Source organism: Peromyscus leucopus, chromosome 16_21 (assembly GCF_004664715.2).
Source record: "Peromyscus leucopus breed LL Stock chromosome 16_21, UCI_PerLeu_2.1, whole genome shotgun sequence".
Classification (NCBI taxonomy): domain Eukaryota; kingdom Metazoa; phylum Chordata; class Mammalia; order Rodentia; family Cricetidae; genus Peromyscus; species Peromyscus leucopus.
In genome coordinates this window covers 27,544,014-27,560,428 of record NC_051084.1, presented here as the reverse complement: position 1 = coordinate 27,560,428, position 16,415 = coordinate 27,544,014, and the positions used below count along the sequence as shown (strand labels likewise).

The 16,415-nt window shown below is 44.9% G+C and overlaps 1 protein-coding gene across 1 annotated transcript in view; it reads left to right on the top strand.

The window, feature by feature from the left end:
* Rtkn2 (rhotekin 2) overlaps nt 1–16,415 on the top strand; it is a 66,596-nt gene that overhangs the window by 23,507 nt on the left and 26,674 nt on the right. The window contains exons 4-6 of the mRNA XM_028877226.2: nt 878–931; nt 2,332–2,449; nt 5,545–5,739. Of these exons, the coding sequence (XP_028733059.1) occupies nt 878–931; nt 2,332–2,449; nt 5,545–5,739 (367 nt within the window). The remainder of the gene's footprint in view (nt 1–877; nt 932–2,331; nt 2,450–5,544; nt 5,740–16,415) is intronic.

Here is a 16,415-nt window from a genome sequence, read left to right as displayed (position 1 = left end):
TTTGACCAAATTGTAAAACTCATATAAAGAACCAGTGACAATCAGATGCCTCCGAAGGACAATTCTAGCACGGTGTTGGCATCAGGAGGTGTCGTTGTTGATAACCGATTTGGTTCCATCCTTGAAGTGTTTGGACCGGAAACAGACAGGGGCTCGTAATGGCGCAGCTGATAAAGGAAGGCTTCATAAAGCTGTGCCGGGTGGGGGCGGGGGAGGGCACAGACATAGAGCTAAAAATCATGATTTAAAAGAATGTGCTTTCACTTCCAATACCCCCAGATTTCACACGCATTTAAGAAGTTCTAAAATGATCACCTATAGAGCTAGAGAGACGGCTCCGTGGCCACGTGCGTATTGCTCTTGCAGAGGACCCGAGTGGGGTTCCCAGCACCCACTCGAGGGCTCACAGCCTCTGGCAACCTCAGATCCAACGCCCTCTTCCAGCCTGCGTGGGCACCAGGCATGCGAGTGATGCAGAGACATGCATGGGTGCGAAACACCCACACACATAAGAATAAATAAGACATCTTAAAAATCAACTGTAGGGGCTGAAGAGATGGCTCAGTGGTTAAGAGCACTGACTGCTCTTCCAGAGGACCTGAGTTCAATTCCCAGCACCCACATGGCAGTTCACAACTGTCTGTAATTCCAGTTCCAGAGGACCCAATATCCATGGCAAAACACCAACGTACATAAAATAAAAATAAATAAATTTAAAAAAAAATCAACTGTAAACAATAACTAGAAAACGGGCCGTGTATATTTCGTTTTGGCTTCAGTGGGCACAATCTGTTATGGAATTCAGGGGTTCACATCATGAGTGAAATAAAAATGATCAAAATAATTGTCTTTTTTTTTTTTTTTGCCTTCTTTATAGATATTCGAATACCACTGATGTGGAAAGACTCTGACCACTTCAGTAATAAAGAATGTACGTATGTTTTTCAGTTTGTAATCGGGAGTGTTTCTTTAGTGCACAGGACACAGATTTGTGATCTCTAAGGACAAAACTCTCTAGTACTGAGATACAGTGATGCCATTTGACAATAAGCCGGTGTTGGTGAACTGTTGTTTTCTGATTTGGGGTCTGTGTATCAGTTCCCTGGTGGCACATGCCAAGTACACTTTCCCATCGTTGATGGGAACCTGAGTGATGGGCTCAAGGTGGAGATACAGGGAGAAAGGTAGACACACACACACACACACACACACACACACACACACACACACACACACACACACACGCCACACATTAAAAAATGGCCTGGAGTAAGTCAGCAAAGGTGGTATTACTGTTTTGTTCTCCGACGAAGGCCTGGGAGGTCTCTGCTTTATTTTGTGAGGTTATTTAACAGGATGTAATGAAAAGTTTTTAGCTTGATATGATCTTTTTCTTTTCCTTCACTGTTTTATTGGCTGTATGCAGTCTTCACAAATCTGTGTGTTGCATGGATCACGGACATTAACCTCAAACGTGTCCTAGCTGTGTGAGGCAAAGCCTGAGTGACCCGACAGTCCCTTATCTGCCTTTGTCTCGTGTGATGGCTTTGTTCTTCATATTCTAAAAGCTGAATGGGATCGGGCATAATTAGTTTTATATGAGGAATTTAAATCAGGTTAGTGTTTGTTTTTCAATTAGGACATAAAATTTACTTCCCCAAGGAAGGCATGTGGGAATTGAGTCAATCCTCCTGATTACTATGGAGAATAAACTTTTCCTAAAGAGCTACGTTTTCTCAATAATGAGGATTCAGCCCTTTAATCACCTAGTATTTTTAAGAATGTCACCAAACTGAAAGGCCCAACAGCACTGTTTTTTTGCATCCCCCTGTCTGTTTTATTCCTGCTTTTTGTATTCCCTTGTCTTTTTTGATTGCGCTGCGTACCTTTTGGTTGTTTGGAGTTTGGGGGTGGTTTCTTCCCTTGCTTTTAGTTTGGTAGAATTTGGCTGATATTAATGTGCCTGCTCTTAAAAAAAAAAAAAAAAAAAAAAAACAAAAAAAAAAAACACTTTTTTTCTTAAGATTTGGACATCAAGTAACAGAGGGACTCGTTATGTGTGGTGCTTTCATTTCCTGACAGGGAGTAGTAGAGTTGGTTAGTGATCAGATCTGACTCTGGGGATCTCTTTGGGATGCTGAGGGGGTCTGATGTTTGTTTTTGGCGCTCCTTGGTTTGGGGTTGGTTTGAGTTGGGGTTGAGGGGCCGTTGCATACACAGGAAGCAGCGGCTTGAGCTATGGCGGGTCCGTGCTCAGTGTGCGAGTCGAGTGTCTCACACGGGTGTGATTTGTCCCACTGATGATGGCTTCTTCCGTTGTCTCTCCTCTAGGCACACAGCGCTACGCCCTCTTTTGTTTATTCCGGATGGGAGCGGAAGTGTTTGATACCGACATGGTGATTGTGGATCAGACAGTCACAGATATATGTTTTGAAAACGTCACCATATTGTAAGTGTCTTTAATCTTTCAGGAGTGAAATCTGAAGTTCTGCTTCTTTGTCTTATCTGTAAAGAAGGGCCGAGGGCCGATTACTGTCTTTGCTTGCTGATGGCCTACATCCTCATGGGCCTTGGATCCCTTTCAAAGCATTAACAGCTTTAAATGTTTAAAAGATAGACTTTGGGGGGGGGGGGGATTCAGAATAAAAGAGAAATCATGTAATTCATACAAACAGCAAATAGTTGACTCGTTGGCTATGATAAACTTTTTATAAATATTTGTATTTCTATCACTAACCAAGCTGTGAGGATAATGGCATCTCCCTTATATTTAATGTATAGTGAATTTGAATTTGGGCATAAAGCTGATTTTTTTTTTTTAACTTCACAGGAAATTTAGTGCCGAAAGTAATAAAGTGATAGAGCAAGTTTACTTATGAGTTGTTCTCTAAGTTCTTATCATGGTGTTGGGGTGTTCTTTCTCTTACAGTGGACTTCTCATGCATTCAAATAATGAAGGACAGCCTGGCTGTCTTGGGGGCTGTTGTATTGTCCTGCTCTGTGCAGGCTCATTGTATGATGGTCATCATACAGAGAGACAGAAACAGCTCCTTGGGTAGCCGTGGAGATCATGTTTAACCACCATGAATTTTTCCTGGCCTCTCTTTCAAAGACTTCGCTGGCCTCCCTCCTCCTTGTGGGACTGGTTTCTTGGGAGCCTTCAGGATGCCATCTCCGTATCGAGTGGTTGTGCTGCTGATACTGCTCCCGTGGAATCGGTAGCCTGTCCTTTGCCGTGACCATTGACACTTGAGACTTCAGAGGCCTGCTTTGCCGGTCACGTAACACTGACAGGACCATGACAGATAGCATCTGTGGCTTCTGTGCGAGTGTCCCGGAGTAATTGTATAGGACAAAGCAACATGTCACCCTGGGCTATTAGCAGCAGCACCGGCCGTTTTACAAGTTGTGTCTAAGCCAAAGGAATTTAGTTATGTCCCACCTCAGGAACAGTCCCAAGCCATTGTATAATTTAGGCTCCAGTGTATTTCCTTCATTATCTCTATATCTTTATTTCTATTTTCAGATGTTGCTAATGACATTTTGTTTCTTGCCAAAATTATCCCACTCACTCACTAATTGGCCCCTTTCTTCACATCACTCTGCCATTGTTTGTCTTTTACCACAAAGACAAAAGTCAGATGGACTCCCCTCCCCCACTGCAGGAAGAACAATACAAATGACTTGGAAGACAACATATGATTTATTGGAGGGTTTTTTTTGTATAAATATTTTAAATTGGCCTAAAAATAGCTGCTGACAAATGTTCTAAATGTTAAAAAATGTGCTTTTTGTTATGATGCTTGTTTTTAATAAGTCTTCAATATTTATGAATCTCTGGTTTTCTTCTAAATATTGACATTTGTTACTCATTACCAGGAATACTGTATGTTTAGAAGTTGCCAAGTAAGAAAACTATAAAAATATCTGGAAGTTGGTCCTTGGCTCTCTCCAAACTGTAGATTGGGCCATTTGAATTGTAAACCCCGTGACTGACTACTTTCTGTCTTCAGGTCTTGTCTTCAGGTCCCATCTGCAGATGGATGTGGTCCTCAGTGTGTTCTGCTCTTCGGAACAACACAAATGGGTTTCTGTGCACATGGCAGCTTATTGTGCCTAGAAAGTGGGAAGCCGGTCTTTGTGCTCGCTAAACCATAGCGTTTCTATTGATTTCTCTATCTGTTGATTTCCTTTGTGTGCATGTTTGGGGGGGGGGGCAGGGGAGTCAGGGGACACTTGTGCAATGCATCGGGGTGTGGAGGTCAAAGGACACTTCCCAGGGAGACCTTAGCCTTTTACCTAGTGTGAGCCAGGACCTGGTTTTTACTGGTCACTGTTGCATGTACCAAACAGGCTGGCCCGTGGGCTTCTGGGGATTCTCCTGTGTCTGCCTCCGGTCTTACCGCAGGAGCGCTGGAATTACAGACATGGGCCACCACATCTGATGTATGGGGTTGGGGACCCAAACTAAGGCCCTTATGCTTGTTAAGCAAGCACCTACCCACTGAACCATCTCCCTGGCCAAACTGGAGAATTACTGAATTAGGTTTTAATCAATGCCTGTCGGGTCCCTTCTGCTTGGAGGCATGGTACTTCCTGAAGACCCAGCCTTCATTCATCAAGGCAGTGCCTGCCCTCTGGGAGCCTGTGCTCTCAAGTACACCCCTTAATCTTGGTTTTTGTGGTCCTTTCCCTCTCTGTAACCAATCTGTGAGATGTTGATAGCTGTTGGCGACAGGGAGGCAGTGGATTGACTGTCTGGGTATGAAGACAAATGGGAATTTGAGGTCCCATGGATCCTGTTCAGGAGGGATAGTTGTTTTAGGAAATTACAGATATAATATAAATTCTTTAAAAATTTTGACGGTAAAGGACTGTGAAGGAAAAAACAGCAGGATCAGAGTGTTTTACTCTTTGTATTTTTTAAGTATTATGCCTGTGTATGTTGGCTCAACTGGGGTAAAGGACTCGCTCGTTTGCGTGTGTTGTGTGTGTGCACACACATACGTTCTTGTGTGTGTGTCGTGAATGTGTGTGGGAGTGTTTATGCACGTATGTGCATAAGTGTCTGGAGGCCAGAGGACAACTTTGGGCCCTGTCTACTGTGTTTTTAAGACAGTCTCTTGCTGGCCTAGAGCTCACTGATTAGGTGGTTAGGCTGCCTGACCAGAGACGCCGGGGATCTTCCTGATTCCACCTCCCTAGCCCTGGGTTTAACAGGCTCCTGCCACTGTGTTTGGCTTTTTTTTTTTTCTTTTTAATGGGTTCTGGGGAGTGAACTCAGGTACTCATGGTTGCTTGGCAAGCATTTCACCAAAAAAAAAAGTCATTCCCCAAGTCTCCAAGACTCTGGTTTAGGAGCAAACAGCCCTAAAAGTTACAGTGACCCTCTAAAGCTGTTCAGAAACTAAATAAACATGGAAACTGTCTCCTCACGTACGTCTTAAATGCCGATGCTTGAATATTATAAAAAACGTCTAAGGCGTTGCAGTTTTATCTTCTCCTGAATTCGACTCCCAGCATTCTGTCGGCTCTCGTTCTCAGCCACGACGCCGGACCAGACTTCCGGATAAAGGTGGAGGTGTACAGCTGTGGTGCAGAGGACTCCAACTTCACCAACACCCCCAGAAAGCTGGCTAAAAAGTTGAAGACGTCCATCAGTAAAGCCGCCGGGAGGAAGATAAGCTCGGCGCTTCAGGAAGAGAACCCAGAGGCGTGCTTGCTCGTCAGCTCCGTCGCGTAAGCTTCCTAATGTAGCATGTGTGGTCTTTTCAGAGTATCGCCTTTAGACGTGTGTTTGCATTTTCAACGGTGCAATATCCTGAAACGGAAGGAAACCACGCTCGTGTGGTATTGACCCAGCTGAGATGCCCTTAGCCTCTTCCTTTGAAGGATGGAAGTCAGGTGACCTGCTCTGTAGTTGTTTGGAATTCCACATCTACCAGAAAGACGAAGTGTTTTTCTCAAAGGGGGCCTGTATGTGTCAAGTAGCTGCTTCCTGAAGGTCTGCTAAGTGGATTTCTATATGTGTGCCATTTTTTTTAATGTTTTATCCCTTTAACAAACTAATACAATATTATTATTACATTTAACAATGTGTTACTTACTTTTAAAAGTAAGTCCTTATGTAACCTCATAGTCTGTACTCAAATTGTACAGTCCTGAAGAAGTCCCTTTGAGTTGTGTTGGTTCACATCAGGAACAAATGAAGTCAGTAATGACACATTTGAGTGAGTCTAAATTTTAGGCTTATTTTAGTCCGTTACAATTCCATCCACTGGTTTTACTTGGCCTTATTTATGGAGGAGACCAGATCTTGTAGGGTGCCTGTATTTGTAATCTAGCTGACTAGCTCACTGTATCTCTGTGTTCTTGTTAAAACATTTCCCTGCCTCCCACGTTTCCTGCCCCCTTGTGATAGATCCGAGGGACTGGTTGGATCAGGTTCTCCTTAGGGCTCTGATGCTTTCTCTCTTTAGATGAACTTCGATTGTGTTTTCCCATCAGGAGGCCTTGCCCCATGTGTGAGTTCAGGAGTTTCCAGCCCGATGTGTCCACTATAAAGCTGGCTACCTGCCCTCTAGTCAATGCTTTTAGCAGCCATTGACCATGGCTCATGGTTTTGTTGGAGATTATAATGCCATGGCTCCCTACACATGGTCTGCATTTCTTCTTTTGAATGACTTCTTCGAGAGTTTCATGCATGTGTTTGATCGCACTGTTTGGTCCTCTGTCCTCTTCTCCAGCTCTCCCCAGATCCATCCCCCGCTTCCTACCCACCCAACTTTGTGTGTCCGCCCCTTCCCCAGACCCTTCAGGAGCGATCCCTGCTGCCCCGGTGTCCTTGGCTGTGTGGATCATGGTTGATTTACCAGGGAATACAGCCTTAGAGAATGCTGTCCTTCTCTTTGCCGGCAGCTAACAATCTCCAGTGGCTCCATGGCTAGTGGTGGGCTGTGTGTCCCACTTCGCTCTCCATGCTGGGATTTGGTCTGGCTTGGGCTTGCACAGTGGTTGTGCACCCTGTCACAACCACTGTGAGTCCATACGAGCGGCTGCCCTGCTGGGCCCCTGAGGTTTCCTCGTGGCCATCTGCCACCTCTGGCTCTTGGATGCTTTTCACCCTGTCTTCCACTGGTCCCTGAGCCTTGGGAGGGGGGAGATACAGTGTCTATGTTCCACTGCTCTGTGTTTCTCCCTAAGTCGGCACTCCTGCAGAGAAAGAGGGCCTATGCCTTCACTAGTTAGTTCTCCGGCTGCCACGGCAAGCAAGTCAGTGGAGAGGGAAGAGAAGAACAAGAGGACTCTTAGACTTCACCAAGTTCTAGATCTAAGTGTGGGCTGCTCACAAGCATGTGTTATTGGAGCTCTCGAGGTTTTGCACATTGGTGTTTTCTCGTGTCGTGTCATAGTTCGAATTCTCCGTCCTCTGTCACGGGAGGCCTTCAGAACGACCCATGCATCCTTTCACGGAGCTGAGCTTGGGAGGTGTCCTTGCTGCATGCTGCAGCTGGCTGTTCCTTGTTCATTGTGTTGTTTCCTGCTGAGCCTGGAACCAGCATTTCTGCCCAGAGCCCTGACTTCCCTGGTGCGATTTCTTTAAACATTGTGTTTTTCTCCACAGTTTTGTGTCTGTGTTTCATTGGGAAAGCGTTGACTCGGCCACATTCCTGGAATTTTTTTATGTGTGTGTGTGGCTAATAGAGCTGGCTCTTCAGCATGTCCAGAAGGGTCTCTAATTACAGACATAAGATATTCTAAGTGTTGATCCTGGAAGCCTCAGTCATCAAGATGTAGCTAAGAATTCTTCCCATGCCAGATGTCCTGATGGCTTTCTACTGTGTTGTTTTGATGTCTTTTGTTTGTTTGTTTTGTTTTTGTTTTTTTAAGACAGGTAGGCCTGGCTGTCCTGGAACTTGCTCTGCAGACCAGGCTGGCCTGGAACGCTGAGATCCACCTGCCTCTTCCTCCCGAGCGCTGGGATTAAAGGCGTGTGCCACCGCCATCGCCTAGCTTTTTTTGGATGGTTTTGATAGAGGCTGGAACTAAGAACTGTGCTGTATGCCGTGACTGACTGCACAAGTGCCTAATGGGTAACACTGTTAACACTAGGGATTTTTAGTATAATATTGGGTATATTTTTTATTAGAATTCATTCAGATTTACCAAAATGCCACATATAAGTCATTAAATTGCTTTTATGATCCATGAATAAATGCATCTTAATTTGAGGTCTGAAAAACAGTCCCCAAAAAATTCTCTCTAACACAGATGTTAAAACAGAGGTAGGGGGCCTTTGTTTTTCTTCCTTGAGATATGTATTTACATCAGGATCCTGTTGGAGGTTTGCTGGACTAGGTTTTAACTCCATCATAAGGTATTTGTAGTCATTACTTTTCTGTTGCTGTGCTAATACACTGTGCCTGAGGTGATTTGTAGAAGGAAGAGTTTATTTGGGCTTATGGTTCCATGGAGTTAGAGTTCATGATGGCAGAGCAAAGGCAGGCAGGCAGGATCAGGAAGCTGAGAGCTTACATCTTAAAGTGCAAGCCCGAAGCAGAGCAAGTATACTGGGAACTGCGCAAGGCTTTGAAACCTCAAAGCTCACCCCTGGTGACGTGACATGCTTCAACAAAGCCACACATCCTGAGCCTCCTCAAACAGACACACCAACTGAGGACAAATCATTCAAAGGCCGGAGACTGTGGGAGACATCTCATTCAGACCGCCACAGTAGTAGAAGCATTTCTTATTTATAGAGATTACGTTAATTCCACTTTCAGATCAGGATACCTTAGAATGGAAAGAGACCGTGGCGGTAATTACCTTGTTCAGTGGTTGCATGTCCAAAGAGCAACACTGCCTAAGAACTGGCAGAACCGCAAGGGTCTTCCAGCTGCACCTGCATGCTGCATTTCCCCTGGGCCCTTGTCTCCTCCTCTGGAAGGCAGAGGTGCTTAGCCCCGCCCCTAGTTCTCAGGAACATTTGGGGGGTTTCAGACATCCTGAAATTAAGTGACAATAATGAACAGAATTCTAAACACTTGAAATTTGATAATGAGTAACTTAATTTTTTTATTCTATCACTTATTGACCCAAGGCAGATTAATATACCCTTTGCCCTGCCCCACACAAAGAGAAAAATGATAATAATGCAATAATGTCTAATTCTATAGTATCATTATGAAATTCAATAAGCTGATTCTTGGACTTTGTACATGGTAGGTATTTAATAACTATACCTTACGTTATTGTTACTGTTTTTTTTTTTTCCAGGGTTTTGTTTTTTGTTTTTGTTTTTTTCTGAGTTCTTGCAGAAGCACTACAGTTAGAACCTTGACACGGGACCATACACATACAGTGTAGATGTGCTTTCATGTTCAGCGCCCTCTATAATTTTGTAGAAGATAATGTAGATGAGGCTGGACCCTCTGTTAGGCCTGCATTTCTCTGTGAAGCATGGCGGTTTTCCTCGTGGTCTCCTGTTTGTCAAATTGCTGCTCAGAGGGACAAGTGTCTTCCTCTTGATTCTTCTAGTCACATTTGGCTCCACGATTTGCCCCTGAATTCAAATGCTAATTTTTTATAGACATGTTTCAGGAAAGTTTGATTATTTTATACCACTAAAAATCTGTCAACAGATGTGATAATACCACTGATTGCATTTTACCCAGCCATGTTCTCTGAGTTCCAGCATTTTCTTGGCCTTCAGGTTTGAACAAAGAGTATGCTGGCTCACACACAGCCCACAACTCCTCTAAACATTCACTTTGGTACTTGGTAGGAGTTTGTGAATAGCATTGGTATTCAGAGAGCATAACAGAATATATTTTTGCTTTTCTAATACAGATCAAGTTCAGTGTTGAGACTCCCACTGCAGGGCTTATTTAGTCTTTAACCAAAATGAGTGCATATAAAATAGTATGTATCTAGGAGATGGTATGTGACCAAATATAGCTATTTTTTTTCTTGACAAGAATGCATTTTTTTCTGACAGCCATCTAAGTAGTCTTTATTTTTCATATTACTTGAACCCTCCCCCCAATATTATAGCAATCAGCCTACTTGATAGAAAAAAATGTAGCTGATTAAACTTTTGGGAACTCAGTATTAGGGTTGGCGCAAAGGAATGAGTGTAATGTTTTAGAAACAAAATGTTATCCTGACTAGAATGCTTTAAAAGTGAAGTCATTGTTGGTTTGGAAGATGCCCATGTAATTAGTCATGGGCTAAAAATGAAGCGACTTCAAATACCATCATAAAATGGTATTGTTGGGCTTCAAGAAGACAGTGAACATTTTTGGTAATTTTTAGTATGTTCCCTGATGTGACTCATTTTCTCTTTTTATCTGTGGGATTTAGGTTTGATGAAATCTCTTTAGCTAGATTTTGCCAGTTCCTCTAACAGCTGAATTAACTGTTTTATGCTTCTCGGTGACCAGGACAGTGTTCTTTGTTGTTGAAGCACACTTAAAACAAAAATTCCATCAAAACCTGTAGTATCATTTGTGATATTTTAATTGACTAAAAGACAAACTAAATTTAAAAAAAAAAAACAAAAAAAACAAGCTACTCAGGGGAAGAGATGGCTTCCTAGTTAAGAGCAGTGGTGCTCATTAGGGCCAACACGTGTCTGTGATACCAGTTCCACGTCATCTTCTGGCCGCTGAGGGTGCCGCACACACATGGTGCACAGATGTACCTGCAGGCAAAACACACACATATAAACTAAAGAGAAATACCCCCAAGAAGGCACCGTGCCGCCTCTTAAATCAGAATGCAGGTATAAACCAATGCTCCTAACCCATCCCCAGCATGAATGGGGCCTTTGCGGTTTGAAACAATGCTGTTAAAAGGTTGACGGTGTGAAAGCAAAGATGATTTCTAAATTTCACTGAGGAATCACTCAGCGTCCACATAGAACTGGCCTCGGAAAGGACCACGCAGCAGCTAAGTCCTGAGGGCCCTTGGGCTTCAGAGCTTGCCAGTCACTCTGGATTCTTGCATGTGGTCACTGTGTTTTTGTTTTCTTTAAAAAAGAGCCCTTTAATGCTAGCTGTCAATGAGACATAAAGACAGCCTGGCATAGTGGGACCCCCGTCCTTAGCTGCCAGCGAGTCGGTTACATTCTCTGAACTCCATGCGCTTCATTTGCAAAGGTGAGTCAAAAGTATCTACCCTGCTCACCCCGAGCCCAGAGATGCTGTCTCCCGGGGCCTTCAAGGAAAGGAAGTGGTCACAGTTCTGCCTGCCGTTCCTCCCAAGTAGGCATAGCCCTGAGATCTCTGCCAGCCATTGGTGTGCAGAGGTGGTTTTCAGCTGCCACCACTCAACCACCCCAACCATGTCATCGGGAAAGTGGCAGGAGCTTCAGGACTAGAACCTAGAGAATGTTGTCGTGTTCACCTGCTCTGGAGAGGATGCTGTGTGCGTCTGCGCGGATGTCTTCCTCCTGGGCTCTTGAGCTCCTCCCTGTGCTGTGTTCACGCGTCTGCTTAGGCTGCACCCCCAGCCTTCCTCCGAAGTCACTCGGTAGTTGACCAGTTAACTTCCCTGGCCGCATCATCTGTTGGCTGTATTCTAGCCTACCCATTTTAGAGGGGACTATTTATTAGCGCCTTTCTTTTTCATATTGTTCTTTTTAGATGTGCCCTTCCTAGGACCTGGAGGGTAGTGTTGTATGTATTTATCTGTTAGTACTTGGGGAAGGAGATTCTTGGGTTGGATCGTGTTTTAAAGCCTGTGCCGGTTAGTTTTGTTGTTGTTGTTGTTTGGTTTTTTTGTTTTGTTGTTGTTGTTTGGTTTTTTTGTTTTGTTGTTGTTGTTTTTCTTGTCAACTGGACACAAACTAGGGTCATCTAAGAAGAGTGAACCCCAGTTCATCAGATTGGCTTGTAAGCAAGTCTGTGGGGTGTTTTCTTGATTAATGATTAATGTGGGAGGACCCAGCCCAATGTGGGTGGTGCCACCCCTGGGCAAGTGGTCCTGGGGTATATAAGAAAGCAGGCTGAGTGAGCCATGTGGATTAGGCCAGTAAGTAGCCCCCTTCCCGAAGCCTCTCCTTCAGTTCCTGCCTCCAGGCTCCTACCGTGATATTTTTCATGACTGACCCTAGCTGTAAGATGAAATAAACCCTTTCCATCCCAAGTCCCCTTTCCCGTGGTGTCTGTCACGGCATCAGAGAACAACCTAACCAATACAAAGCCTAAGAAAAGAATTTAAGCCTGTCATTCAGTCTTTGTATAAATTTTTGCCTAATCTACCATTGCCCCGATGCTCCAAGTGAGCATACATGCATGGGAGCTCTCGGCACCAGGGGGCAGATCTCTAGTTCCTGTGGCCTCTCGCTTTACCTCCTAAAGGATTTTGCAGAATTTGCTTTCTTCCCTAACCCGGGAGATCTCTCCATTCCCCACTCAGAGCTGATCCTTATGTTCCAAATGCTGTGGGTACTCTTGACCATCACTGAACAAATGCTGTGGGTACTCTTGACCATCACTGAACTCGCATGCCCTCGCCCCGTCCGATCCACTGCCCACGTCACTTGCCTCTGTGTGTCTAGGGCTCATGTGCTTGAACACTAGTTCCCATTGGACCTGTCTTCTCAGTCAGTGACTGAGACGCTCCCTTCCCAATTCCTGCCTCCCTGGGCTGTTAGAAGTTTCCTATGTCCTGCCCAGTTCACAGTCACTCAGACCCCAATAAACACACAGAGGCTTATATTAATTACGAACTGTGTGGCCATTCGCTCGGGCTTATTACTGCCTGGCTCTTACACTTAAATTAACCAATAATTCTTATTTATGTTTAGCCACGTGGCTTGGTACCTTTTCTCAGTTCTGCCTTGTCACCTTGCTTCCTCTGTGTCTGGCTAGTGATTCCTGACTCAGCCTTCCTCTTCCCAGAATTCTCCTCTTCTGCTTGTCCCGCCTATACTTCCTACCTGGCCACTGGCCAGTTAGCATTTTGTTCATCAACCGATTGGAGCAACCCATATTCACAGCATACAGAATAACATCCCACAGCACTTGGCCATCAGCTTTTTTTTTTTTTCATTTTATCATCTCCCAAATATATCAACATGCTGAAGGACCTCCTAACTCTTGGTCTAAGGAATCAGTTTCCATAGTCCGGTCTCACCTTCCTCTCCTCCCATTCTCTTGTGTCATTTAGTTGACTTTTAATCATATCTCTTCCATCCTGGCCCACGGGAAGTCCTGTGGAGATCAGCCAGGCACCCACACTCTTGTCATATCCGATGCTGGTGTAAGCCCAGCTGGCCACTGCCTGAGAAGTAGGCTTTGACCGTCTTCTTGGTTTTTCCTTTGTCTTAGTGTGTAGTTGGAAGATCTCTCCAGTCCCACCAGGCCCCCACACTCCCGTGGCCTGCTTATAAAATAATCACTCAGAAGCTTATGTTAATTATAACTGCTTGGCCATTAGCTCAGGCTTATTACTGACTAGCTCTTACACTTTTTTTTGACACACTTAAAACTTTTATTTATAATCTAGAATGATTGCATTATATAATTTTATTTTACAATACCATTCAGTTCTACATATCAGCCACAGGTTCCCCTATTCTCCCCCTCCCACACCCTCCCCTTACCCCCAGCCTACCCCCATTCCCACCTCCTCCAGGGCAAATCCTCCCCCGAGGACTGCAATCAACCTGGTAGACTCAGTCCAGGCAGGTCCAGTCCCCTCCTCCCAGACTGTAGCTCTTACACTTAAATTAACCCATAATTATCATTGGTTAGCCACGTGGCTTGGTACCTTTTCTCAGTTCTGCCTTGTCATCTTGCTTCCTCTGTGTATGGCTGGTGATTCCTGACTCAGCCTTCCTTTTACAAGAATTCTCCTCATCTGCTTGCCCCACCTATACTTCCTGCCTGGCTACTGGCCAATCAGCTTTTTATTTATCAACCAGTCAGAGCAACATACAGCATACAGAATGACATCCCACAGCATTAGTGACTGCCCCTTGCCTGCCTCCTTTGCTCATTGCTTGTCAACTCGGTCCAAAACGTTGTATTTGATCATCACCCTTTATTTGGTTTTCTAACTTTCATTAAATTTTATTTCTTACCTGAAATTCCCAAATGTGGATGTTTGGTGTCATCTGCCTCTAGACTCAACACCTGCCTGCCTGCCCAATAACGGGCACTTAAATTGAATTACTCCAAACTCGATTCCATATCCAGTCCTCCTCCAGTCTGCCCTGTTTCAGGTAATGATTCCCTTTTCCTGGTGGCTTGAACACAAAGCCTTGACGCGAGCTGTGTTCACGCCGACTCAGCTTGGAGAAGGCGTGAGGAATGTCACCTCCTTCTGCCCCGTCCCAGTTAATGCTTCTGTTTTCACTCTCATCCCTGAGGTCTGTCCTCCACACAACAGCTACAGGGACCACTGCATTCTGGTAGAACTCACGCCGTAGCAGTGGCCTCTATCTGAAACCCGCCAATCTCCAGGTGTCACTCGGAGAACAATTTGACATCTTTACGCTGTGCTCCGGTTTGGGCTGTGTGTAGCTTCTGCCCCTCGCTGGCCCACTGGACACTGGTGTTACTGCACTTCTCCCTCACTGCTGGGAATGTCTTTCTGGATGCTATGAATGTGTTGCTCTGATGGATTGATAAATAAAATGCTGATTGGCCAGTAGCCAGGCAGGAAGTATAGTATAGACGGGACAAGCAGAGAGGAGAATTCTGGGGAGTAGAAGGCTGAGTCAGGAGGTGCTGCCAGCAGCCGCCACCATAAGAAGCAAGATGTAAGGATAAGCCACAAGCCACGTGGCGAGGTATAGATTTATAGGAATGGGTTAATTTATGATGTAAGATCTAGCTAGCAAGAAGCCTGAGTCGTTAGGCCACATAGTTTTAATTAATATAAGCCTCTGTGTGTTTACTTGGGTCCAAGCGGCTGTAGGACTGGCGGGTGAGAGAGATTTGTCCTGACCAGGGGCCAGGTGGGACATAGGAAAAACGTCAGCTACACCTCACTACAGTCCAGCACCTCTTGGGTGTTTGAGCCACACCTGACCTGTGCTTCCATGGCCCTTCCTACTCTGGCCATGGCTCCTTGCTCCCATTCAGGTCTCTGCACATGCTTAGCTTATGCGTGAGGAGCCTCCGTCTCTGCTCACCTGAGGTAACCTCTTTTCACCTAGTCCTCCTCCTGTGCCTCAGTTCGCCTCACCTACCTGACACAATTACGTATTTTTTTTTTTTTTCAGTTTTCCCTTGCTTGCAAGAGAACACGCCTCCACCCTTCATTGCTTACTGTCGTAGCCTCGGTGACAAACTCAGACAGCTCTACCTCATTGACAGCAATCTTTTTCCAAGAGGCAGCACATTCGGCATTCCATCATTGATAGGAAGTCTGTTTCTTTTTCTTTCACAAGGGAAAATGATATTGCTTTATCAATTTAAAACACTTATAGTTTTCAAAAGATGTACTCGCATAAAACAAATGAGCATCCGGGGAGAATGCTTCATATATTATACCTTGTTACCACACAGCTGGCATCGTATTAACAGGCAGCTTTGTGTGCTCTTAGCTCTCTCCTTGTGATTGCGGTCTTTGGCTACTTTGATTCATTCTCCAGTCTTCTCCAGTACTTCCTTAATTTTGCAGGGGTCACGGGGGACTCACATAGATGTTAGGGGAAAGTAAGAGCTAATTAGGAAAGGCTCTGTGGAAACGTGCATAGTGTGAGTCAGTGCTAGCAGAAGGTAGCCCACATGGAGCAGAGGATAGCTCACACAGCATGAGAGGTTAGTGGCCTCAGCGGCCATATGATTCTCAGTGACCTTGTACAAAAATGTGCAAGTCTGACGTCCCCGCAGCTGCTCAGAATAGCTGAAATTGTGCTCATGCCTCACTCTGTTGAAAGGGTCGAGTTGAAATATGGAGATAAAGATAGGAGTTTTCCTACATAAACATTAACCGGTAGCACTGTGTGTTGGAAATTATTCTGATCAGTCAAAGTAAGGATTACACAGTGAAAAACCAAGAGGGGCTGGGGCAAAGGCTCAGCAGTTCTGAGCACTGGCTACTCTTCCAGAGGACCTGGGTTCAACGCCTAGTACCCACATGGCTGCTCACAACCGTCTGCAGCTCTAGCTCCAGGAGATCTGATGCCCTCTTCTGGCCTCCATGGGCACCAGGCACACACATGGTACACAGACATACATGCAGGCAAAACACTCCCCGCACGTGAAACTTAAAACATAATTTTTTTCAAAAGAAATTTCTCCGGATAACGTTCTCTGGAGCATCCTTTTATTTTAGAAGAGGTGCATACGTCCCTGTATGCTTGCTGTGTGAGCGTTTTATACTGTAGAGATTCCATAAATGAATGCCTACGTGCTTGCTAACTGTGTACATATTTTTATTATGGAGATCCCATTAAA